Source organism: Oryctolagus cuniculus, chromosome 13 (genome assembly GCF_051225735.1).
Source record: "Oryctolagus cuniculus isolate XC-2025 breed Fujian yellow rabbit chromosome 13, ASM5122573v1, whole genome shotgun sequence".
Classification (NCBI taxonomy): Eukaryota; Metazoa; Chordata; class Mammalia; order Lagomorpha; family Leporidae; genus Oryctolagus; species Oryctolagus cuniculus.
Genome location: NC_142879.1, coordinates 3,327,699 through 3,353,734, shown reverse-complemented (window position 1 = coordinate 3,353,734; position 26,036 = coordinate 3,327,699). Strand labels below are relative to the sequence as shown.

Here is a 26,036-nt window from a genome sequence, read left to right as displayed (position 1 = left end):
AGGAGGAAACCATCACCCAGAGAGGAAGCAGTAGACTTGATGTCAGAGAGGGAGGGAGCAGGTCATTTCTGCCCCCACCAGCTGCGCTGTCTTCAGAAAGTTATTCAAGTTATCCGTGTCCAGGACCTTGACCGCAAAACTGACCACCTCAAAGGCTGCTGGGTGTGCATGCGCTCATATGCGTGACTGCAGACTTTAGACTTGATGTCAGCACGAGAAAAGATGGTAGATGCTCAAGAAAGTTAAGAAAAAGGATGTGAAAATTTTATTTCAGCTGATTTTACTGTAACATTGTTTTTTTATAAAATAATTTTATAAGAGTCCAACATATTATATGATATTATATAGAAAATACACACTAGGTAATACATATATACACTTAATAAAAATAGAATACATCTTGCCAATTGCTTATAGAGCCTGTTACCACCATGTACAGTGTGTTGACGTTTAATATTTATGTGATTTTGAGTATATCAGATAAAAAAAGAAACCTGTCCTATTGGTTTTTAAAACATTGTTTTCATTTGCAGAAAAAAAAATCTGGAATATAAAAGCTACAGAGCTAAATGAACGGAAGGTTATATCAAACGTCACAGCAAAGATCCAGGTCTGAGGAAAATCATCGGAGGACAAGAGAACGTCTTTTCGTTGCTCTACATGTTAGCTGATTCCACAGCATCACTGAAGGCATCACCCTCACTCAGATGTTCAGCTGAGGCAAGCCCCACGTGGGGTGGACCTTCTCGTAGCGGCAGTGCATTCCTGAAATGATGGGTGCTTCTCTTCCTTAGAGTGAAATGGGTGTCCAAGTCCTTTTATAAAGCATTAATAAACAGCTTCATAATTCATTGCATAAGGTTTGATAAAAACACAGAACAGCTGGTTTTATTGTTCTAAAGACAGATGCTCAAAAATCTTGACTTTGAATTAGTTGCTTTTAAGGAAAATCACCCCAGCTACTGTGGTATTCTAAAGTATCACTGATGTGTCCTGAAAGGTATTCAGAATCGTTGGGAAGTGACTGCTCCAGTGTAATAAATAAAGACAAAAAGAAGGGACTTCTCCAGACTTTACTGCAAGATGGCCATGGTGGGGTCGTGAAGGACCTGGGTGGTACCAGGGAGGGCACACACAACATAGCACCATTTTCAAGTTGCCAAGATTGCAACTGTGCAAGACACAGTCATCTGGAAGGGGATGTGGTTGCCATGGTTACCGTGATTTACATATGTGGACCAAGCTTTGCAGGGCTCCTCAGTATGGGTAGGCAGACACAGCTATGTAAACTATGAACGTGGTCTGGTACTCCAGGGTCCCATTGGCACTGCGGGATAGGGCTCGCACCCTCATGCGGTAGGTCTCCGGCTCTCGTAGTGGCCGGGTCGTGTACACCACTCCTTTTAGGTTTTCATCCCTTAAGGCAAAAGGCACAGCCTGTTCCTCATCTGCCATGAGAAAAGTCGTCCTGGGGTGCATCACCCCCTCCTGAGTGTACGCCACCAGCCGGATCAAATCCTGATTGGCAGCTATTCCAAATGGGAGGGAGACAAGTTTATACTCCAAGGCATATGGGCTCAAGGCACACTCCAAATCATTGGGCGGACAGCTCTTGAGACAGAACCTAAGGACGACAAACACAGGAAACGCGCACAGTCAACCATCTTGGAAGCAGAGGCGTGATGCGGGGTCTGTGAGCCGCGACACCTGGGCGGCAGCAGACACAGCAGCCAGCCCCACTGCAGGAGCAAGAGGGTTCAGCCACGCGCCGTGGCTCCCACTCAAGGCAGATGCTGACGGCCAGGCGCGTGTGTTGCTCTGCACCCGCATCTCCCTCAGCTCTGCCAGATCAGAAGCCTGGGTACCACGAGAGAGCTTGCTTTAAGAGGAGCAGTCAGTGTTGGAAATAAAGGCACCTGCACATATACTGGAGACGAGCGTTTCTTAGAGAAGAATACAAGCTATTTTTAAATGTTAACATCTATCCTGATGCTGTTTGAAAGCTGAAATAGGACACATCTGGTTTATTTTTCTAAAAATAATAAAAGGTCAACTGAGATCCTTGTGGAGGGACTTCCCTTTGTAATTATCATCGACATTATTTTATAGGAAAACTGTATTTTCTTTCTCCAGGGCCCACACTGTGTTTTGAGTCATCGTGACTTTTAAATTATTTGCCAGAAATCACGGATAATAAAGAGGAAAAAAGCGCACAGAGAGTCATTTTTATGAAGATACAGATTTTTCAGCCACGGCGTTTTTAGGTTTCATCAGTCTGTATTTCTCACTTGCTCCGTCCCCTCCTATTCCCACCAGGCCGGTTACAGGCAGCCTCTTGGTGGATTCCGGGCAGCCGCGCTGAGCTCCGGCACAGGAACACGGCAGGCGTCTCGGCGGGGAGGACCAAGTGTGAGCGCCCCCGAGAGCCTGGTTGGGAGACGCCCTCTTACTAACGCCCAGCGTCGCCTGTCTCCCAGCACCTGTGAACTCACCGCCTGGACTGAGTACAGCATCTCTGTGCGAGGAGCAAGAAAATAGAGAGCTGTTCACTCGGGGCCCAGAAGGGACTACTGCAGACAGCAGGGACTAAGCAAAGGCTACGAGAGGGCAGACGTTGAGTCACGCCTGCTCATGCCCTTGCCCCCAGAGCAGTCTGGATCTGGATCGCAAGGACAGGATCGCACCCAGAGCGGAGGCCACACACCTGGCGGCCAGGAAATCCCCACGAAAGGCAGGCTGTCACCATGAGGAGCTGGCCACGAGGCCGGATGCTGCTCCACGGACACAGGCTGGGAGGAACGGCCGCCTCATCCCAGTGGCTACTGTGCAATGAGCTCTTCTTCCCGCTCCCTGGAAGGGGAACTCACTGTAGCCCTACACCCCCAGGTCACACCTGGCCACACACACGATCGTGAGGGTCAAGGGCAGAGGAAGGGTTTTCACGCGCCGGTCAGGACCGAGAGGTGGAGACCTACCCTGACACAGCATCCCGCCGGTAGCTGGGAGGACAGGGCGTGTCGATGCACTGGTAGCTTCCTCTCGTGTTGAAGCACATGCGGTTGGGCCCACAGCTCGTGCTCTGCTCCAGACACTCGTCAACATCTAGGACAGCACGGGGAACACGCGGCATCAGCAAGGAGACCATGATGCCAGACGCTGTGGGAGTGGCTGACCAGAAGCCAGAGGGCAGCCTTCTCCACTCCAGGAATGAAGCTGGTTGTCTTCCTTTCTCTCACTCAAAGTTTTGCTTTCATACCCAGCATCCAAATCTCATTTTATGCCTAATTTTCACAGTGAACTCATGAGAAAACACAGAGGCTGGTGGGCTGCAGGGGCCCAGGATGATGGCTGCTCGGAGTTAGGTCTGGACCCACATCCCTGGTGTCACATACCGGCTGAACAGGAATCCACGAGCAAACAATCAGAATCCAATACACAAAGTGCTCATCCTAGTGCCTAATAATGTACACTGTTCCCACAAGTCTCTCCTCTCCTGAGTACAGAGCTTCCGGCTCGTTGGCCTTCCTTGGGTTTTGGTCTATTACAGTCTAGCCACTATTAGGAAACTACAGGTACCTGAACTTCTCACTGTTCCTAAAAAACCCAGAAAGATAACACAAAAATAGTATTTGTTATCTTCTAGTAATGGACAAATCTAGGAATGTCTGGGTTTTACCAAATCAGAATATAACCATGGCAGAAGTGAAAGTACAGGTCTCTTAAAATATGAATATTACTATAAGAAAAGAATCTCATAATGAGCTGGAAAACTTTTCTATTAATAGCTTTAGAATACTTAAATGCATTTTAAAAAGTACTTCTGGGCCGGTGCTGCGGCTCACTAGGCTAATCCTCTGCCTGCGGCGCTGGCACCCCGAGTTCTAGTCCCAGTTGGAGCGCCGGTTCTGTGCCAGTTGCCCCTCTTCCAGTCCAGCTCTCTGCTGTGGCCCGGGAAGGCAGTGGAGGATGGCCCAAGTGCTTGTGCCCTGCACCCGCATGGGAGACCAGGAGAAGCACCTGGCTCCTGACTTTGGATCGGTGCAGCGTGCTGGCCGTGGCGGCCATCTGGGGGGTGAACCAACGGAAAAGGAAGACCTTTTTCTCTGTCTCTCTCTCTCATTGTCTAACTCTGCCTGTCAAAAAAAAAAAAAAAAAAAAAAAAAAGTACTTCTGAATAGTACAAAGTAATCTAGGGTAAGTCTATTTGAAACATCTGTCTCCTAGAAAGTAGAAGTAATTCAGATTCTCAATAAACATCTTGCGGCTGGAGTTGTGGTGCAGTGGGTTAAGCTCCTGCCTGTGCCGCTGGCATCCCACACTGGCGTGCCAGTTTGAGTTCCAGCTGCTCTGCTTCCAATCCAGCTCCTTGCTAATGAACCTGGGAAAGCAGTGGATGGTGGCCCAAATGCCTGGGCTGTTGCCAGCTATGTGGGAGACCTGGATGGAGCTGCAGGCTCCTGGCTTCAGCCTGGCCTAGCCCTGGCTACTGCAGCCAATTGGGGATTGAGTCAGCCGATGCAAGACCTCTTTCTCTCTGTTTCAGAAACGAATTACTTATTTAAAATGTAATGCCAATGTGATACGTCAAAAATTTTTAGAATTAGCTTAGTGGGGCATAAAATTGGTCAAAAGATCTTTGAGTTTCTCCTCGCTGCTTCTTTGGCCAATCTTGATTGGTCATACTTTTTGTTTTCCATTTTGAAGTCTGGTTATTTCCACTTCTGAGTAGAGTCTGTGTTCAATGTCAAATTCACTTTAATTTTTTATTACTGGTATTTCTATACTAATGTAGAAAGCTTTACAAAATCACACATGAATAAAAAGCGGTCTTTTGTTCCTCATAAATGCCTCAAACATTTTCCAAAGCTATAAAAAGACCCTAAGTTATTCTTTGGAGTAAAGGCTTCTTTAAAAGGCATAATTATTTTCTCTCATGTCTTTTTAAAACCACAAAAATATGTAACCTATTTAAACTGCAAACAGTTCCGATGATGCCTGTTTCTGATTTGTTCACATTATTTTCCACTCTCTGAAGCAAAACCGGAAAAAGTTTGGAACTAATGAGTGACAGGAGCAATTAAAAATGAAACTGACATAATTTAGAAAAGATGAAAGATCTCTTTAATAAGAACACAAGATAACCCTTTAATGTCTGGCTACAGGTTTTGCAGTTTGGTTGGTCATCTGAAATACTTTGGTATCTACTGTTTCCTTCTGTGGTACGGGGTGCACATGTACAGGGGTAGTTCCCACACTGTGCAGGAGTGTTCTTTTAGGAAGATTCCTGGGCTGCAGAATTGGGCCAAGTCGCAACACAGGGACAAAGGCAGTGTTCCTGCTTTATCTGGCTACCACAGGGCAAGGCCCAGGTACACAGCATCATAGGACAAAGGACTAGATTCAGAGACATAAGATCTGAGACCAAGTCTTACCCGGCTTTTGACAATTCTGGAAAACTGAGGCTGACATAATCCCTCTGAGAGTGTTTTATTATCTGTACCAGGGGTACAAATTATTGCTTTAACATAGCTATATGGCTGATTAAAATGAAATAATAGCTGCTTTGGAAAAAACCCAACACTGGCATATAAATGCGTTGCTTGTGTACTTCAAATCTCAGTAACATGTTCCACATGCGTAGGTTGTTAATAAATGCTTGGTGAATGATGGCTGGGAGCGGAGGAACTTACCCAGCTCCAGTTCCTTCTCCAGCCCGTGGGTCCAGTGAGGCTCTCAGGGACTGTGAATGGGCACATAAGTAGGGGTGGGGTGGGCGCCTCACAGCAACTGAGGGGAGGCCGCTGTCCATCACGGTCTGGCCTCCTGGGGCACATTTCCCATGGGCTGCATCCCAGGAAGTCTTTAGTGAATTCCCCGGAGAGGCCAAATTCAGGGTAAATTTGATTTTTCTGTTTTAAGGGATCTTACTTGCTCTGCTAAATGAAACTAGTAGGATTCAGAAACTTAGTAAGACCTAGATGATGCCCCTAGATGCTGACCACAAAATAGAAGGGTTCCTCAGAGGATTTTAAAGGGCTATGCAACGTCTTCTTATTTCTTTGTAAGCCAGGACATGTTGCACAGGGGCCGGCACTGTGGTGTAGCGGGTAAGGCCGCCGTCTGCAGTGTGCCATCCCATGTGGGCACCGGTTGGAGTCCCAGCTGCTCCACTTCAATTCCAGCTCTCTGCTATGGCCTGGGACAGCAGTCAAAGATGGCCCAAGTCCTTGGGCACCTGCATTAGCATGGGAGACCCGGAAGAAGCTCCTGGCTCCTGGCATTGGATTGGTGCATCTCCAGCTGTTGCGGCCATTTGGGGAGTGAAACGGGATGGAAGACCTCTCCTCTCTCTCTGCCTCTCCTTCTCTCTCTGTGTTAACTCCAACTTTCAAATAAATCAATAAATCTTAAAAAAAAAATAAACTGCACCAAAGTGCAAGGCTCCTTCCACATGTAAAAAAGGATCTATTGAAATATTTTTTTTTTCGTTTCCATCATCACTTTACTTTGCTCTAAACTGTTATAAAATCTATAAGCTGGTACTTCAATTTATTTACATGACTGCTTCTGCTGGACTGGGAGGTCTTAGAAGGAGTAACTGTGGGGCTGGCGCTGGGTGCAGCAAGTTAAACCCTGCCTGAAGCGCTGGCATCCCATATGGGCACCGGTTACAGACCTGGCTGCTCCACTTCCTATCCAGCTCTCTGCTATGGCCTGGGATAGCAGTAGAGGATGGCCTAGGTCCTTGGGCCCTTCACCCACATGGGAGACCCGGAAGAAGCTCCTGGCTCCTGGCTTTGGATCGGCCAATTGGAGAATTAACCAGTGGATAGAAGACCTCTCTCACTCTCTCTGCCTCTCTTCTCTCTATGTAACTCTTTCAAATAAATAAACAAATCTTTTAAAAAAAGAGTAACAGTACCTTCATTTACCTCTTTTGGCACTTGATTGTTCCATATTATTTGTAGACTCAAGGAATGAATGGTAGTTTTAATCTTATTTTGTTTGTTGCTAAAATTTAATCAATCACCCACTGATTACTATAGAAATATGCCTGAGAGATACAAAATACAAAATAATGCCCAACCCTAAACTAAGCTGAGTACTCTTCTCATTCCTACTTCAATCTCAGCTGAATTGTGGAAAAATTCCCATTAAATTTTGAAAATACATAGTATGAACTGGCTGAGGCAGTCTTGTTCCTTCCAGTGAGACCACACAAACATGTTCTCACTGGTTCTCCTTTGCTTTCTCCTTGCTTCTCCTACTTGCAAAAGCAAGGTCTAAACATATGTCTGGCCAATGAGAATGGAAAAGAGGTGGGTGCAACCAGCAAAATAATCAATTACTCAAAAAACAAACAAACAAAACCACGGACACTTCTCATGCTCTCCAACAACCGTGTTAAGTCAGGTTGCGCCAGTCAACACCCCAGCGTTTTCTCACCTTGGCACGTCTTTCCATTGAGCATGAGCTGATAGCCAGGAGGACAGAGGCACTGATAGCTTCCAAAAGTATTTCTGCACACATGCTGGCAAACGTCTCTGGTTTCACATTCGTCAATATCTGTGCAGAAAGAAAGCAGAGAGTAATCAGGCAATATGGGCAGACGCTATGACAAAGCCAACTAGCACAAAGTTGTTGGCACACAACAGGAAATCTTGTTGATGTTATGTTCATGTGTTTAAAAATGCTCGGAGCTGTTTTATATCAGGATCTGTCCTCAGTGTTCTAAATATGGTCTTGAATTTACTAAACACAGTACAATCTGTCTTTAATGTACAAGATATAGTACAATAGTGCACTATAGCATGAAACACAAATGTCTCCAAGGCCTTTTTATAAGCATAAGTAAGCAGAGGTTCCAAGATGGTTAATTTAATAACAGTTCAATAAGTAAGATGGAAATGATGGAGGTGACAGATTTATACAAGATCTTAAACCACTCCTGACAGAATGGCAGAATTTACCTAAAAGATAGATTTTTCTGAGGACATTAAATGGAAAAAGGAGGATTGGTTTTTCTTCAAGTGTCGGCTGTGTCTCTTCATCCCTGTTCCCACACCCAGGCATGGCTTTCCTATTGTAGTTATCAGAGAGACATGTTTTTATTTCTGTGGTAGAAATATTCACTCACTTTTTCAAATGATTGCAAAGTACTAACAGTAATACAGATGAGGGCATGTCAAAAAGTTCATGGAAATGGAAACTATGAAAAAAAGCAAGGATTTCAAAATTATCATTTATGTATTTATTTATCCATAATAACTTCTTAATTCTATTTTCCATTAACATTTTGAAGAGCTGTCATACAGTTGCTGTGCTACCTTGGGCAGCCCACCCAGCTTCTTATGGTCTCAGCTGAGTCTCCCACTGAAGGGGGACACCGAGACCATCCATGCACTTCGCAGGTTAGCTGGAAGGTTAGTATGCAGGAACAGATGGGAAAACATTTTCTTTTTCTTTTCTTTTCTTTTTTTGACAGGCATAGTTAGATAGTGAGAGAGAGAGAGAAACAGACAGAGAGAAAGGTCTTCCTTCCATTGGTTCAATCCCCAAATGGCCGCCACAGCTGGTGCGCTGTGCCAATCTGAAGCCAGAAGCCAGGCGCTTCCTCCTGGTCTCCCATGCGGGTACAGGGCCCAAGCACTTGGGCCATCCTCCACTGCCTTCCTGGGCCACAGCAGAGAGCTGGACTGGAAGAGGAGCAACCAGGACAGAATCCAGTGCCCATATGGAATGCCGGCTGCAGGCGGAGGATTAACCTAGGGGGCCCAATGCCAGCTGGGAAAACATTTTATAAACTATAACAGGGCTACGCGCTATTACTAAACAAAGCCAAGAATGAAAAGGAAGAAGAGTGAAAATACATGCTAATTCAAAATTAATTGATACTTGCTTTTAAAATAAGGGGCGTGAAGCCTAACTTGTATTTAAATCTGTGAAGGGTCACCGTGTGAAGATTAACTAGTGGAAGACAGGAGAGGACACGACATGAAATAGGAACAGGAATGCTTCAGGCTGGGACTAAAAAGACGACAAGATGAGAACTGGGAGATGACTCAGAGAAAGGATCTGTTCACCCTGCGCGTTTTGTGTGTGCTGAATATGTAAGTGCAATGCTTCAAAATCTTAATGATAAACACTTATCGAACATCTGTCAATATTTCTGAATCATTCTAGTTAACCAAAGTATTAATCATGCAACTTGTGTAACTTATTCTTTTTCTCCTCTAAAATATGATGTAACCTAGAATAACAACAGAAATTTAAATGATGTTGAGGGGCCACATTGTGGCATAGTGGATTAAGCTGGTATCTGTGATGATGCATTCCACATGGGCTCTGGTTTGAGTCCTGGCTGCTCCACTTCTGATCCAGCTCCCTGTTAATGTGCCTGGGAAACCGGTGGAAGATGGCCCTAGTGCTTGGGCCCCTGCACCCGTGTGGGAGATGCAGGTTGAACTCCTGGCTCTGGTCTGGCCTGGCTCCTGCTATTGTGGCCTTTTGGGGAATGAACCAGCAGACAGAAGATTTCTCTCTCCCTCTTCCTGTAACTCTACCTCTCAAGTAAATAAATGAATATAAATATAAATATATTTTAAATAAACTGGTGCCCTGTAATTAGGTGCATATACATTTATAATAGTTACATCTTCCTGTTGAATTTATCCCTTAATCATTATATAGTGCCCCTCTTTGTCTCTCTTAACAGTTTTTGTGTTAAAGTTTATTTTGTCTGATATTAAGATGGCTACACCCACTCTTTTTTCATTTCTGTTGGCATGGAATATCTTTTTCCAACCTTTCATTTTCAGTCTGCATGCATCTTTGTTGGAAAGATGTGTTTCTTGTAAGCAGCAAATAGATGGGTTTTGTTTTTTAATCCATTCAGCAAATCTGTGTCTTTTAACTGGAGAGTTGAGGCCATTAACATTCAATGTGACTATTGATAAGTAGTAACTTTGCCCTGCCATTTCCCAAAGATATTTCTAATATTTGCTTTGAACTTCCTGTGATCTTTTGCTGTGAGGTTTCCGTCCTTTACCTTCCTTCGTATTGATGGCCGTGTTTCTGTGTTTCTGAGTGTAACACATCTTTAAGCATCTTTTGCAGGGCTGGATGAGTGGCGACAAATTCTTTCAATTTCTGTTTGCTATGAAAGGTCTTTATTTCACCTTCCTTCACAAATGAGAGCTTTTCACGATGTAATATTCTGGGCTGGCAGTTTTTCTCTTAGTACTTGGGCTATATCTCACCATTCCCTCCTATCCTGTAGGGTTTCTGATGAGAACTCTGCTGTGAGTCTAATTGGAGATCCTCTGAGAGTAATCTGATGTTTCTCTCTTGCACATTTTAGAATCTTTTCTTTATGTTTCACTGTGGTGAGTTTGATTACAATGTGTCGTGGTGAGGATCTCTTTTGGTCATGTTTATTGGGGGTTCTGTGAGCTTCCTGTACTTGGATGTCTCTGTCCTTCTCCAAACCCAGGAAGTTTTCTGCTATTATTTCAGTGAAAAGGCCGTCTAATCCTTTATCTCTCTCTCTCTCAAGAGAGAGAGAACTCCTAGAACCCAAATGTTGGGTTTTGAATAGTATCCTATAGATTCCCAACAATATTTTTAGATTTATTTTTATTTTTTTATTTCTTATTTTTTTATATTTTTGACAGGCAGAGTGGACAGTGAGAGAGACAGAGAGAAAGGTCTTCCTTTGCCATTGGTTCACCCTCCAATGGCCGCCGTGGCTGGTGCACTGCGCTGATCCGATGGCAGGAGCCAGCTATCCTCCACTGCACTCCCTGGCCACAGCAGAGAGCTGGCCTGGAAGAGGGGCAACCGGGACAGAATCTGGCGCCCCAACCGGGACTAGAACCTGGGGTGCCGGCGCCGCAAGGTGGAGGATTAGCCTAGTGAGCTGCAGCACCGGCCATATGTTTTAGATTTCTAAAATCCTCTTCTTTTCTTTGGTTTGACTGTATACTTTCCTGTGCTCTGTCTTCTAAGTTTCTTTGTTTCACTGACTCTATTTTTAAGGCTCTCTAATGAGTTTGTCATTTGATCTATTGAATTCTTCATTTCATTTAGATTTCTCTTCAATATCACAATTTTATGTTCTATTAATTCCTCATTTCATTTTGACTCCTGCTTAAGATTTCATTTTCACGAGAGATTTTCTGTCCTGTCCAGTATGGATTTCTGTAGTTCATGAATTTGTTTTTGAGAACTCCTAGATGTTCTTATCATAATTTTTTTGAAATTCGTATCTTGCATTTCTTCTCTCATCATCTTCATAATCTTGAATTGGAGTGTCATGTTCATTTGGGAGCATCATAATATCTTCCTTGTTCTTGTTTCCTTGGTTTCTGCATTTGTTTGGCATTGTGGAGATATTCTTTGGTTTCTTTCTTTTTTTTTTTTTTTTTCCTCGCTGTGGTGGCTTTTCTCGTTATACTATGACTCTAGATTAAGTGGACTGTCTGCTTTTGGTGAATCTCTAGAGGCTTGTGGTGGGTGTGGCCAGAGAGCTCTGTTCAGTTCTTCAGGGTTAAGGGTGTTCCTAAGGTGACACACCCAGGTTTGGTGTGGTAAATCTTCTCTTTCTCTTTTTTTTAATTCAGAAGGGAAGTAATTCCGCACAGCTGAGCTCTTCTCCTTGAAGGCAGTCAGTGTCTGAGCACTAGCCCCAGTGGGTATAGTATTCATCTGCTCTGTCCCAAGGACCACACAAAGGATCTGTGCAGTCCTCAGTGTAAGCTCAGATGCCCCCGCAGTGTCTCCCACCGGGTTGCCAAGGTTACCGAGTTTGTGGCGTCTCACACCAAGACTACTCACGTCTCAGTCACACTGTGAGTTCTCCCACAAACACTCAGCTTTTTTTTTTTCACAGTCCCAGTTCATAAGCTCCACACATTCACTAGGTCTTAACCTCCCGTTATTTCTCCCCATCAGAGTCAGGTTTTTCTGCTTGGCTGAGGGCAGGCACAGCCCTGAGCTGGCGCAGCTGTTAACATATGTCCAAAATGGCACTAGCTGTATTGTTTTCCCCATCTTTGTAAGGTGAGGGGACAGAGAGAATCGTGTCCGTACCAGTCCCTTTTTTTTTATTTTTTTCTCTCCTCTAGTTAGGCTGGTGAACTTTCCCCCATGGGGCTTCAAGCCTCGTTCCCTCTAGGCTCTTCATGCCGCTCTTCCGCCAGTGTCTCGGGCTGCTGTGGTTTCGCCTCACCTCCCTTTCCAGCGCTGGTGCATAGATTCGGCAGCTGGGGTCCAGAGCTGTGGGTGCCTGTGCCCTCCACATAGGTTCACTGTGTCCCACTAGTTCCGGAAGAGTTTCCTCTGCAGTTTTTTCCCCTAACTCTTCTCTGAGACTACAGCATCTCCACTTTTTATTAAACTATCTTTTCCCGGACTATCAGTGTGCTCCCTCCCTATTCCACCATCTTGGAGCTCCCTCAATATAAATAAATCTTAAAAAATAAGTAAATGATGCTGAACTCCAAGTAGTTAGTATGGAGGCCCCATATGTGATTTCTGAGTTCAGACGAGATTGGGCATGTTCAGAGTGGAATGGCCATAGATGATTTTTGTGTTCAGAAGCAATACGATATTCATTCTTCCTGTTAAGCTTTGCAATCAACATCTTCGAAACCTAAATTATAGCCCAAGTATAACAAGATTCCATAGCACTAACATCTTTCGTGACTTGTCTTTCCCAGATGGCTAATTAAAGGCATTTGGCATTTATTACAAGTTGCTGTTGTTACATAATTCCACAGCTGTCTGCAGTCTTGGTGTAAATTTCTTTATTAGTCCGAATACAGTAACAGTTCATATTTTATGGGATATCTAAGCCTGGTAATTGACCCCGCATAAAAGGAAATATTCAGGAAGTGAATAATTCTAGAAGTCTACATTAGATGATCTAAGTTGGATCATCACTCCAAAACAGAAGCATCTTTAGACAGTAGATGACTGTTACATTCTGATAAATAGTAGCTTGGCATGATGTAAACACAAAGACGACTATGATGAAACGCAACTGCAGACAGTGATGAAGAAATGGAGAACTGGGTTAATAATCTGGGAAACTTTCCTAACATGACTTGGATCTTCAGATAACTTACAAGAGTCCAGCAAGGTGGTATATAGTGTGGGGAGTGTGGTTTAATCCTTTTACCACAGGATAAGCAAATATTGTGGGGCAAGAGGGTAAAGACAGAAAAGAAAAAAAATAACTTGTTTAAAATAAATGCTAAGAGTTGGATGGTAACAGGCTATGAAAACCCTCCAGTGGGCAAGACTGTCTGAAAGACTCTTGGAAATACAACAGGTCAGATGTGAATTCTACCAACACAGGCTCATGTAAAGTTCTAGCTAATGGAGTCAGGTTAACTGTAGGGCTGGAAGATCACCAACACTCAGAATGGCTTGGAGCAGGCTGAGGCTGGCACTTGACATACCAGCAAAGATGGTGGAGTCCACAGACTCAGTAGCTGAATGGTCTTTGACTAAAGGGGACCAAATGTAGAAAGCTGCCATGAATGTACGAAGGTCTACAGCAAAAAGAGGTAAGAAACCGGCACTGTTCACAGTTCTGGGAAGCTGCTCGCAAGAGAAGTTTCATGTTGGTCATCCTTAGACTCAGGTACATCTGGGCATCTAGACAGCAAAGTTCTAGAAAACCACGAGCCCCTAACACACAGGGTAAAGGTTGAGTTCTCAGAGGGAGGGGGAGGTGGTGTGACAAGCTGGGTCCACCTCAATCTGGCCGAGGGAGCACTTCCAGAAAGGAGAAGGGCAGACAGCGACACAGCCACAGGCAAAGTCAGAGAAGAACGGTCTAGAAGTGTGTGATCAGAGCACATTCGGGCAAGCGTGAGCACAGTGTAGAACTCAAAAGAGGAATGGAGGGAAATAGGTTTCTTCCCGCCCGGCCTCCCTTTCTGCCTCATGTTTTGCAGCTCACGAATCGGGGCCTAATTCCCGCCTGCTCGTTCCCCTGGGGCCCAGCTCAATGACACACACACTGTGCACACTCACAGAGCATCAGTTAAAGGAATGGCAGGTGGCAATGCTTGCAACTTAACGGAAAACAGGGTCTCAGCTGGAAACTGCACTTCACTTTTGCAAACAAGAAATTAGTGCTGCGAACTGAGAGAAAGCTATCGAACGCACATGTTTTAGAGCAATGGAAGCAACTTAATCTTGTCCTCGCTCACACTCTCAGTGACAGGTGTCGTACAGAGAGAAGGCAGCTGTCACTGGGATGTTGGCTGTCAGAGAACAAGCAGTCCCTGAGGAGTGAAGATTTCACTTGGAACCTGCTGCTTTTGCGTAAGGCAGAGGTAGCCATAATCCGACAGTGCAATATTATGCGGTAACACATAGACCTTCTGCTTAAAAAAACCCACATTCTAGATCTCACTGAAACTTGTTTCCATATAGCATTCAATTTATGGGTAATCAAAAGGAGGAACTGTAACACAAACTATTAGAATGCACACATGCAAGTAATCTCTTATTTGAATAAAACTTGTAGTAGTTTTGGTGCCAAAACAATTACCCTCAGAGTGGGCCACCCAGAGTCGAGAGGTAGTCCCCTGGACCCCAACAGTGCCGGTGCTGTGCACGCCGACTCTGGCCAGCGCCTAAGCTCCCAGATAGCAAAGGAAAGGAAACGTGGCCGACATTTACCTACACATGTGTCTTGGCTCGCCGTGGAGCCTTCAGGGCAAGTTTTCCTAATAGTCCTTCTAGTCCTGGCGAGAGAGGCTCTGCTGTTTCTATACTCTGTGTAGGAGCTGTAGAGCTGTGAGTGGTGTCTGTAACGCTGCGGAGGATGACGGCTGTTCCTCACCGCGGAGGACCGTGCCAGCTGATAGCTACTGTACTGAGCGCCAGAACTGGGCAGCCTCTCCAATCCAGCGCAAGATTTCCCGTCCCCCAGTAAATGCTGTCCTGGGGGACAGGTACACTTGAAGCTGCCGGGGGTGTTGGAGCACTGATGTGCACAAGGTTTGGGCACTTGCTCACATTCATTAATATCTGCTCGTGTGCCATGATACATAAAAGAGAGAGGAAGACAAAAACACAGGCATGAGGAATCAGTCTGTGAAATACACGGAAGACATTATGTCCCCCTCCAAAGCCAGGAATCCAGGAAATTCTCCCTGACTGTTGTGAACTCACAAGAAGGCTTTAATCATTTAGCTCCGGACCTACGGGCAGACTCCGACTCTCCCTAACACCGCTTCCCTCACGCAAACTTTATTTGAACATTCCCGCGGAGAGGTCGCTGACAATTCTGCAAATGTACCTCCCCCTCTGCTTTCAGGGGCCCTGACCTCAAGACCAGATACACTGGCCTTGGCCTTGTCTCCTGGACTTGTCTCCTTGGTGTACATCTTATTGTGAGTGCAGCACTGGCACTGTTAGGTCTCATAAACACTCCACTCAGCTTTCCAAGTTCAACGAGGTAAGGACACCCTAAATCACTGAAGTTTGGGGAAAACGGCACAAAAAGGTCTGGAATCCCAAATTAATGTGCTTTTCATGAAACTAAATTACAAAAAAGTCTTAATAGCACCTCTTTACACAATGATTTTCAAAATCTATTCCCTTAAATTGCTTTTTTTTTTTTTTTTGACAAATAGATGCTTGAGAGGCAATTCTAATTTTCCTAACTGGTGGCCCATGATGGAAACACTTGAGTATGTGTAGACATGAATTTGTAAACATGTAACTCTCCTATGCACACCTGCTCACTTTATGTCAGTGGACTTGCACCTCATGCGTCTGTCTCTGCCCTTCTGTGATTTCTGCCCACCTGTGGCCAGCACCATCTTTTCCAAATGTCAGCTGTAGCTCACTGTGGGTCACCCTGCCTTTGGCATCTCCCCAACACACACTTGGAGGAAACCTAAACCCTCACCATGGCCTCTGTACCCTCTGCCCGACCAGGCTCCACCAGCACCGGCCCGAGGGTTGCTGCCTCACCACCAGCACGTGCCTCTCTCAAGGACGTCGATGTCTGTCCCACGGCTGCACGTCTGTGTTCAGGCCTTCCCAACGCAGCTGCCCCTTTGCTTCCTTCTCTGAGAGGTGGCCTGCATGGTATCGCCTCTCACCTTTACTCTGCCTTCTCTTCCCCCATAGCTCTCATCATGTCTGTTTTATGATTCTTGTTTCTCCCCAGGAACTTAAGCTCCATAAGGACAGGGATCTGGCCTGCCCTGTTTAGCCTTCCAATCCCACAACCTAGGACAGCATCCAGCATAAATTAGATATCCAGTAGACATTTTTTGCATTAATGAGCAATGGGCTTGATATGATATGCCAAGCCACTAACACAGATATAAACTCACTATGATTATAATATTTTTAGAAGTTATTTTTAGATTAACACATGGAATATATACTTGTAACACTTCCTATAAATTGGAAAAGTGAATGAAAACCATGAACCAAAACCAAATTCTTTAATCCATTACCCACAGTGGCATGAAAGAAAATAACAAAAAGATAAAGTGTAAGCATTAAATTTGGTTTTAAAAACTGTTTTAACAGGGAAAGCTGACATTTTAAATTTCTTTAGAGCAATGGTCCTACCAATTCCACTGCATTATTTCCTAGCCCAATGTCTGGCATTTAGCTTCTGGTCAAATTAGGAAACAAATACATTTCCTTCTGATAAGTCATTCTTAAGGGTGATCAGGATGGTAAATTATATATAAATTACAAATCTAAATAAAGACTAAAATGATGTTACCTATTCTATCAAAATGCATATCTTTTGGAAGGGTTTCTTATGATGGAATTACTTTTAGCATTTGCTATGTGAAACGACTTTGCTATGGACTACAGTAGGACAGAGCTAAGTCTTTTTTTTTATGTCATGTTTATTTACAAACATATCTGGTATGCTGTGGTTCAAGAGTTTGGTCCATTTTTCAAAGAGACAGCCCCTCTTGAAATGCTCTTTGTTATCTGTGAAATGGATATCCTAAAGCATCCTTATTTCTTGAGCTTTTGGTTCCATTCTAGTAAGAAAGGTGCAGCAAATCCAGACCCAAAGCACAGAGTCACTGTCATAAGCAATCTCCACTTGGTTTCCACTGAAATGGCAAATCCTGCCCTGGGCCTGAGCACAGGGGCTCCTACGGAGCACAGAGGCTGTGACCTCTGGATGCTCCGGCCCAGCCTGGCGCTGATGGAAGCTCAGTGAGAGGCACAGAGATGGGAAGAGGAACGGCAGCTCCACACCAGCTCGTTCTTTCCACGACCGCGTTCCCCTGCGTGCCAGGGCCAAGAGGGAACATGGGAAATGAATGTCGCGGAGATGTCCGGAGACATGACCAAGTCTTTCTGGGAGAGTCTGCTACAAATAATTGTTAAGTAGGAAAATCGGGCAACAAAATCAGCATGAAATCCAGATGCTAGTATTTAAAGGTTCAAAACTTTTTTTTTTTTAGTGTACTTAAGTATTCCAAGGAAGAATATAATCTGATAGATTAGTTTATTGGCTATAAATGCATTAATTTTTAAAAAGTATATGGTTATCTCCCTATAAATATTTCCTATTATCTGTCTTAGTTTATATTTTATTATCACTAAGAAAGAAATAGGCAATTTGGAGAATTGAATGAGGTCTTTTTAGAACACAGAATGGCATATAGATAGCACTTAATATATAGCAAACAGTCATAATTATTAATTTGTTTAAATTGTGTGCACCTATAGATTTTTCTCTTTCATACACAAATCTGCACACTACATATAAGTATATTTCACACTCAATAAAATGGATCTATGCAAACACTTACGTGTACAGAGAATCAGAGGCACTGTTGACAGATGCCACGGCAATTATCAATTACATCAGCACTTTGTCACGCTCACAGTAAGCATCAGTGACTATTACTAGAGATGCCAATGTATCCAAATTATGTTATGAATCACTTAATCCATTTTACATACCTTGTAATTGCAGCCAGAGAGCATTTGAGGGTGGCGAGAGTGCCCCAAAGCAAGTTGGTCAGGTTAGACACCTACATTGGTGATGTTACTACTCAACAAGGGCTCCTGTTAACTTACCCACACAGGGTCTTCCTACTCCTTGAGACCGATAACCTCTTGGGCACACACAACGGTAGCTGCCTCTTGTATTCTCACATATCTGATTATATCTGCACTGATGAGTCCCGTCTTTACATTCATCAATATCTACAGACAGGGAGGCAATAAACAGTAGTGTCAAATCCTCTGTCAAAAGTCAAAGTCATTAGATCTCAAATTAACATCTGCAGCACCGCCAAAGCAGCATTCCTCACCGTGTGGTTGAGCTCCCGCTGACTCACCACTGGGGAGTCAGAAAACCTGGGTTCAAGGCCCAGCCCCGCCACTTAGTTACTGGTTCCTTTTCCTCCTTCTGCTTCCCACTACCGGAAGAGTTTTACTGTCAGCTCCTTTGTTTCTCATTCCCTTTTGTACTCCTTCCTTCTCTTGCCATCTTACATACATGTGTGAGTAGTGTCGTGCAGATTTAGAGCAACAGTGCCACAGCCTTTCTGCTCTCTAGCCCCATGTCCAGCTGCATGTCTCACCAGAATGTTAAGTCCAGCACCTCCTCAATGTCTTATCTACTTTTCCTTATTCATAAAAGTAGGACTCCTGTCTTCCTGGTCAACCAAGATGGTAACATCAGAATCACCTTCAATTTATTTCCTCCACTGCCAACTGTGAGTAATTCTACTTCCTTCAATTGAAACCATATAAGCCATATGACTTCACATTTCCATTCCTACTTAGCTGGATTTTTTGCTGTAGGTTCTTAAAAAGTCTTATCTTTAAGCTCATCTCATTTCTAATTAAGCGCATGCATAATTACAGTCAATGTTCTTAAAAATATTTACAGCTGCATGTAACTGTACATGGTGCTCTGTATTGGCTGTCACTCGTAAGAGTTGAGAAAAACAGCTACAGCCGTATGTTGGAGAGAAAAGGGTCTTCATCCTCACGGTCTCATCTCCCCACCCAGCTCTATTTGTTTAGTGCAGTAAACCCCAGGGACCGTAATCACGGTCAACAGGTGGTCCATATTCCTTCATCTGTGCATATACTCCCTCCTCCTATCATGTTCCGAAACAAATCCAACATACAGCTTAGCCTTACTAGTGTATATTTGAGAATAAATTTTAAGAAAAATGGTGCTATTTTTGCAGTACGAAACTTAACTTTCATGTGATTGTTAGGCTCATCCAAGATCGGAGAGTTGGCAGGAAAGAGACATTTTAACAGTGTAGCCCCAAGTCTGGCTCTTGTCCTCCTTCTACAGGACTTTGTTTCCTTTTCTAGAATCTCCACAGATTATCATTCCATTCAGGCCTGTATTTGAGTGTGATCACCCCACGCACCCTTGACACTCTCTTCTATTAGATACAATCACTCTCTTGGGTGCTCTTGCACAATTCTCTGTGTGTCACTTTCATGGTGTTTCAGACTGCTTTCTTTTTATCCCATTCTGCTGGAGGCTGGGGAATAAGCCAGACCTGAGAGCACAGACAGCAACAGTTTTGTCTGTTCAGACACTGTTGTTCCCAGCCCTGCGAACTCAGGTAGGCTGGCGCAGAACAGGCTCAGAAAGAACAAGTATAGGGGGAAGTATCATCCATCTACTGCGTGGATGTTGGCTTGACATTCCAAGAGTAATCAGTTGTAAACTAATTATTTTTTGAACTTTGAACAACTCTCTAAAAATTTTTTATTGACCACAACCCATGAAAGTCTACACATACACACACACACACACACACACACACACACAATTTTATAACAGAAGTGATTGGAGATAAAAGTAATTCATGTGGATATTAAACTAAGTAAATCAATCGTGTGACTGAAGGGAGCTCTAAGTGGTCACTGGTGTCCATCGTGAGCTTCCATCTCCTGGTACAGCCACGACCCTGGGACCCCAGAGCCCAACCCTACCAGAAGCTGAGAGCACCTGTGAAAACAAGGAAGAGTTCCTTGTTAGCGTAAACGGACTCTCGTCGTTCACTTCTGACACGGATGCCCTATGTCCCCTGCTGACGGGAAACAGACCTCGGTCACTGGGACAGCCAGACACTCACCAATGCAGGTTCCGTTTTCTGCCTTGGTCATTCCACTGGGGCAAAGATCGATGCACTTGTAGCCACCACGCGTGTTCCTACAGTGCTGATCCGGTCTGCACACACCCTGCCTGCACTCATTCACATCTTGACAAGAGAGCAAAAGGGATGCAGATTGAGAGGACGGTGTCTTCCATGTTTCCAGAGAAACTATAACTAATACAGATGTTCACTGCATGGTAATCATGTAAGGGTAAAATGATTAAATCCGACAAGATAACAAACACACTACTGTAAAACAGAATGATAAAAAAAATTTAAAAATATACTGCTTCATAGAGCTGGCACATAATAATCACTTCTTCCTCCTAGAGAAATTATGTATGTATATAATGCTGTATTAACACATGTACATAACGCTAATACCATATATGCACAATCACACATATGTGAACACACATGAAGTTTATAACACACTTTTGCAGAAAATCCAGTAAACAGGGGAAATGTCAAAAGGAAAGGTTATGTGATTAGAAAGTGAGACCTGCAAAATGTGGCATTCAAGTTCATCTTGCTTCGGCATGGATTACGGACTTGGTGCAAGGCTGGCGCCATCCATGGATCAGACCCAGGAGACAACATACAAACCCAGCTCAGACAGAAGTTAGAGACCCACTGCCGGGACCCAAAGCCCTTTGCTTACCCACGCATTTTCTGCCTTTGAGCTGATACCCGGGTTCACATCCACAGTGGAAACTGCCTATGGCATTGAAACAGCGCTGGTGACAGGGGCTGGATTCTTGACATTCGTTAACATCTGTTGAACAAAGTATGACTTTCATCATACACTGCTGGGAAACCTGAGGTAATCTACAGCAAAAGTGTAACATCTTGATGATCTTCAGCAATGTCACATTTAAGAGCTTCTCTAGGTGCGGGCATAGTTGGTAGCGTTGCTGCCTGTAACTCCGGCATCGCATGTGGGCGCCACTTGGAGTCCTGGCTGCTCCACTTGCGATCCAGCTCCCTGTTGGTGCACCTGGGAAAGCCTGCAGAGGGTGGTCCAGCTCCTTGAGCCCCTGCACCCTTGTGGGAGACCTGGAGAAAGCTCCTGGCTCCTGCATCTCTGGCTCAGCCTTGAGTGCTGTGACTATTTGGGGAGTGAACTAGCAGATGGAAGATTTCTGTTTCTCTACACTGCCTTTCAAACAAATAAATTTTTTAAAAGAGCTTCTCTAACAGGAATCCCAAACATCTGCTCTTACATAACCTGCCAAACAGAGAATTAGCTGCAGGAGAGGGTTTCTTCATCAACAGACTCCTTAACTGTGGACATTTGCTAAAGGTTTAAAACCACGGCGGTCAAACACTCCTCCACGCGAGCTTGTCACCACGTGGCCCCAGTCCTGCTTCTAGAAGGCTTCTGCCCTGGAGCTGCGGCACTGGCACGCTGAAGGCAGAGGAAGAACAGCGCTAGGGTCTCCTACAGCGTCTTTGCCCGATGGCCTTTCTTCCCGTTCTGACTCGGTCCTCCGTCCCCTCGGGCCTGCCGGCCCGCAGCAACCTGAGCAGTGCCTCCTGTTCCTGGGCCAAGTGCAGGCACAGGCTCCCCAGCCCCGTGCCCAGGCCTATGTCTGGCACCTTCCCTCCTCTCCTTCCTACCAGCCTCACGGGAAGAGAGACCTCTTCTCCCACACAGCAAAGCCTGCTCTATGAGCTTTGGGCTCTGTGGCCCCTCTTGTCCCTCACCAAGACGAGGAAGTATACAGGGACCTCCCCCCGGTGAATTCCCAAGCCCTCCCTCTTCCCGGCGCAGACACAACCCAGCCCTCCCGAGCCACACACTCCGCTCTCAGGCCTGTACTCACTTCCAGCGCCTGCCACTGTGCCACTGTGCTGTTCCAAACCCTCCAGGGGCACGGGGACCGACCTGGGCGCCCCAGTGCTCACCTGACTCCCCAAACTCTCATCTCCTACTCGAGATCTTCTAATGTTACCTGTTCAGAACCAGAATATGCTGATTTGTATAGACGTATCAATGCGACCAGACACTTTGAAAACACTCGCTTAGTGCAGTGTTTTCTTCCTCTCATCATTTGCTCATCTCCCTCACCCCTTTCACTCTCCCTGCCCTCCAAGGCAGACGACGTTGAGGATCTCCTGAGAACAACCAAGTGTCTCTTCCACTCACAGGTACTTCTCCCTCCTTCATGGGGGAGCATTCTCTAGCTGCAAACTCTCTTCTGTAAAAGTGACCACAGTTTCCTACATCAGAATTTTCTCAAGGGCTACATAATGGTTCACGCTGTAGGTGTGCTATGCATCACTCATGCTTTCTGCTCCTGACTCACGTTCAGTGTGGAGCCATTGTTTTTGACTCTGGAAAATCCGTATTCATACTCCCCAAACTTGCAAGCAACCAGTACATCCCCCACCACAGGCCATAGTTCAGGTGCAGTCCATTTAGAAAGTGCTGTGGGTCAAGGTGGGGTCTTGTTAGAGCTCCTGGGGTCTACTGAGCTGAGCCTTAAAGGGACTGTGGGACCCCAGCCTGCTCTCTTTCCCTGGGTCCTGGACTGCAGTGTGATCCCTCCTCTCCATGAGCTCTGGGCTCTGCCATCTGCCACGAGGTTCTCACCAGAACCGAGCAGGTGTAAGTGCCATGCCCTTGCACTTAAACTGTGCCTTAAATAAACCTCTTTAACATCATCTGCCTCAAGTATTTCATCATCCCCATGAAAGCTAACATACCAGATGAGTGGATAAATGGTGAGACGTTCATGCAAGTACATGGAATAATGTTCTGTGCTAGAAAGAAATGTGCTATCAGGTATAGAGGAAGGTTAAGTGTACATTATCAGGTGAAAGACGTCTTTCTGAAAGGCTATGTGCCGTACGGATCCGCGACAGGACAGTCAGGAAACGGCAGAACTATGGAGACACTAAGGTGTCAGTGGTCACCAGGCCTGCAGGCAGGAGAGGAAGAGTAGGCGTTGTGACACACAGGGCTTTCAGATCAGAAACACATCGTAACAGACTGGTCAAAACCCATAGAATGGAGCCGGCGCCGTGGCTCAATAGGCTAATCCTCCGCCTTGCGGTGCCGGCACACCGGGTTCTAGTCCCGGTCGGGGCGCCGGATTCTGTCCCGGTTGCCCCTCTTCCAGGCCAGCTCTCTGCTATGGCCAGGGAGTGCAGTGGAGGATGGCCCAGGTGCTTGGGCCCTGCACCCCATGGGAGACCAGGAAAAGCACCTGGCTCCTGGCTCCTGCCATCGGATCAGCGCCGGCTGCAGCGGCGGCCATTGGAGGGTGAACCAACGGCAAAAGGAAGACCTTTCTCTCTCTGTCTCTCTCTCTCACTGTCCACTCTGCCTATCAAAAAAAAAAAAAAAAAAAAAAAAAAACAAAAACCCCATAGAATGTACAGCGGCAAGAGTGAAACCTGATGTGAACTAGTGGCTCTGGGACACCGAAGTGTTCACGTAGGTCCACAGGACAAAGGTACACGTCTGGCGGGGCGGGGTGCTGGCAGGGAGGTGGGCTGGACTCCCTGGGGAACTCTGTCCTTTGGGCTCAGTTCTGCTAGAAGCCTAAGACTTTTCTAAAAATAGTCTATTTTTAAAAATTTTCAATAAATATTCTGGTAGTTTTATGAAACAGATCATGCTGTAATATCTCCTCTCTTAAGTGTTATTCAAAGAATACCTGTGGAATAATACAGCCAGAAGAGATCTTCCCAAGATCTAGAACAGGCACAGTCAAGTTCTGCTTTAGGTTCTCTTGACGGACCAGAGTCCCACCTGCTGGGTATTTTGTCACTTTCTCCTCTTTATTGGGTCCCTACTGCTTGGAGTGTAGTAAGTGAGTTTCCTTTAAAGGATTCAAAAAGGCTTTCTAACGCTTAGTGCCATGCAAAGAGCAAGCCTCCATCTTTATACCTTGACAGCTCAGCCCGTCGGAGGTTCTTCGGAAGCCGACTCCACAGCGGACCACACAGCGATAGGACCCGATGGTGTTGTCACAGTCCTGGCCGGCGTGGCAGGCATGTCCACCCAAAGCACACTCATCAACGTCTGCAACAGAGCGAAGGGTGCGACTGAGGCAGGGCGCAGAAAACAGAGCTAAGAACCGCTGTGAAATGGGGATGAGAAAAGCAACAGCTGAGAAACACCCGAGGTGCCGGATGCTTTGGCCGACCGAGTCACTTCATATATACACAGCTGACAAACTCACAGCAGCATGGGGTGACGTCCGCACAGGCTCACCAACCAGCGAGAACCCTCACCTGTAAATTACGTGACCTTTTTAAGTTGCTTCTCCTGAGACCGTGAGTGAGTCACACCTGTCGTCCCTGCTTCTAGAGTCCCCCACAGGCAGTCAGGGCCTGGCAGTGTTCCCTTTCTTACCTTCTCAACCCAATCAAACCCGGTCTGCTGCTTGCTCCCAACAGGTGTTCAGGGCTATCGGGATAGGGGATCGCGGGTCTACCTTCTTTTCCCCAGGCCAAAGGCTGCCTCGACCACTGCTTAAACTGTCTGTTAGATGGAGCTGTGGATACCTTGACAAGTCCTTCCGTCCACAGCTATGGTGAGGCCTTCTGGGCAGGAGCAATAGTAGGTCCCCACGGCATTGTGGCAGGTGTGGGAGCAAGGCTTCCCCGCCGCGCACTCATCTTCATCTGCAAGACAGAGGGCCCAGTGGTTACATAAACCCCTGCTTCCTACCAGTTACTACAGCTGGTTTACACAGCGGCTCACAGAGGTCAATGAGTTGGATGGAATTTAACAGAAAATACACCAAACGTCCCAAGATGAGTAGTTAATAAAAATTAACTTGGAGTCTCCAGGTTATCTTTGATAGTGAGTAGATGTTTAGATGATATTCTAAAACAAAGTGATGAGAGGGGCCGGTGCTGCAGCATAGCAGGTAAAGCCGCCGCCTGCAGTGCTCGCATCTCATGTGGGCGCTGGTTCGAGTCCTGGCTGCTCCACTTCTGATGCAGCTCTTAGCTATGGCCTGGGAAAGCAGCAGGAGATGGCCCAAGTCCTTGGGCCCCTGCACCCGTGTGGGAGACCTGGAGGAAGCTCCTGGCTCCTGGCTCCTGATCAGCACTGCTGCCAACTGGGGAGTGAACCAGCGGATGGAAGATCTCTCTCTCTCTCTCTCTCTCTCTCTGCCTCTCCTTCTCAGCTGTCATAAGTCACCGTTTGCAGCTTTCCTAGCACAGTGGTATTTTTGTTGCTGTCCTCATGCTACACGACAAAGCTGAGGAACAAGGAGGGCAGTGATGGGTTGTTTCTGGCAGAGCTGGGATCTGGGCCTGGCCAGTCTACAGACCACCTCTCCCCGGTGAGCTCACATCACACTGCCCGCAGTGGAAGGCAGGCCCGGGGAGGCACCCGGAGCTCCGCGAGCCGTCTCGTTAGCTGCTGACCTATCTGTGACTCTCACGCTGGTGCTTCGGAGAGACAACGCGGGTTTAGTCACTAGTCACGGGTCCAAATCCTGCCCTATGCCATGACTGAGCAATCGCAGGGCTAGGGGACCCAGGGCCAGGCCCTGCTCCCTGGCCCTCAGGCAGTCTCTGCTCAGCCCCTCTGAGCTCGGTCACTGTCCCTGATACATCATTTGGTCACATGGAAAGTTCATGGGCTTTAGGATCCAACTTAGCTTCAGGTCACTCGAGGCTGAGTCATTGTTGGCATTTACTTTAATTCTGCACTCTGAATTTCCTCAGCTGCCAGCTGGGACGCTGACAGGCAACAGATAGCCACCACATGATAGCCCTTGTTGGTGTTTTTTCTTAAATAAAAAACTGTGTTTTGTATTTCTGTACTCACCAGCGCAAAACGGTCCCACTGGATCCAAGGTGAACCCGGACGGGCACTGATTGCTGCGATCGCCTGCCACAGAGATGGGAGCA

At 45.9% G+C, this 26,036-nt stretch overlaps 1 protein-coding gene across 2 annotated transcripts in view; it reads right to left on the bottom strand.

Annotated features, from left to right (window-relative positions):
• Positions 1-242: 242 nt before the first annotated feature.
• HMCN1 (hemicentin 1) overlaps positions 243-26,036 on the bottom strand; it is a 469,239-nt gene continuing 443,445 nt past the window's right edge. The window contains exons 98-107 of one of the 2 annotated variants that reach the window (XM_051820384.3): positions 25,954-26,016; positions 24,672-24,791; positions 24,052-24,186; positions 20,815-20,928; positions 20,133-20,258; positions 18,097-18,225; positions 14,698-15,048; positions 7,447-7,566; positions 2,976-3,102; positions 243-1,624 (exon numbers count right to left, since the gene is read on the bottom strand). In XM_051820384.3, the coding sequence (XP_051676344.3) occupies positions 1,258-1,624; positions 2,976-3,102; positions 7,447-7,566; positions 14,698-15,048; positions 18,097-18,225; positions 20,133-20,258; positions 20,815-20,928; positions 24,052-24,186; positions 24,672-24,791; positions 25,954-26,016 (1,652 nt within the window). In that variant the 3' untranslated portion in view covers positions 243-1,257. The remainder of the gene's footprint in view (positions 1,625-2,975; positions 3,103-7,446; positions 7,567-14,697; positions 15,049-18,096; positions 18,226-20,132; positions 20,259-20,814; positions 20,929-24,051; positions 24,187-24,671; positions 24,792-25,953; positions 26,017-26,036) is intronic. The other variant, XM_070055057.2, reaches the window with a different exon arrangement.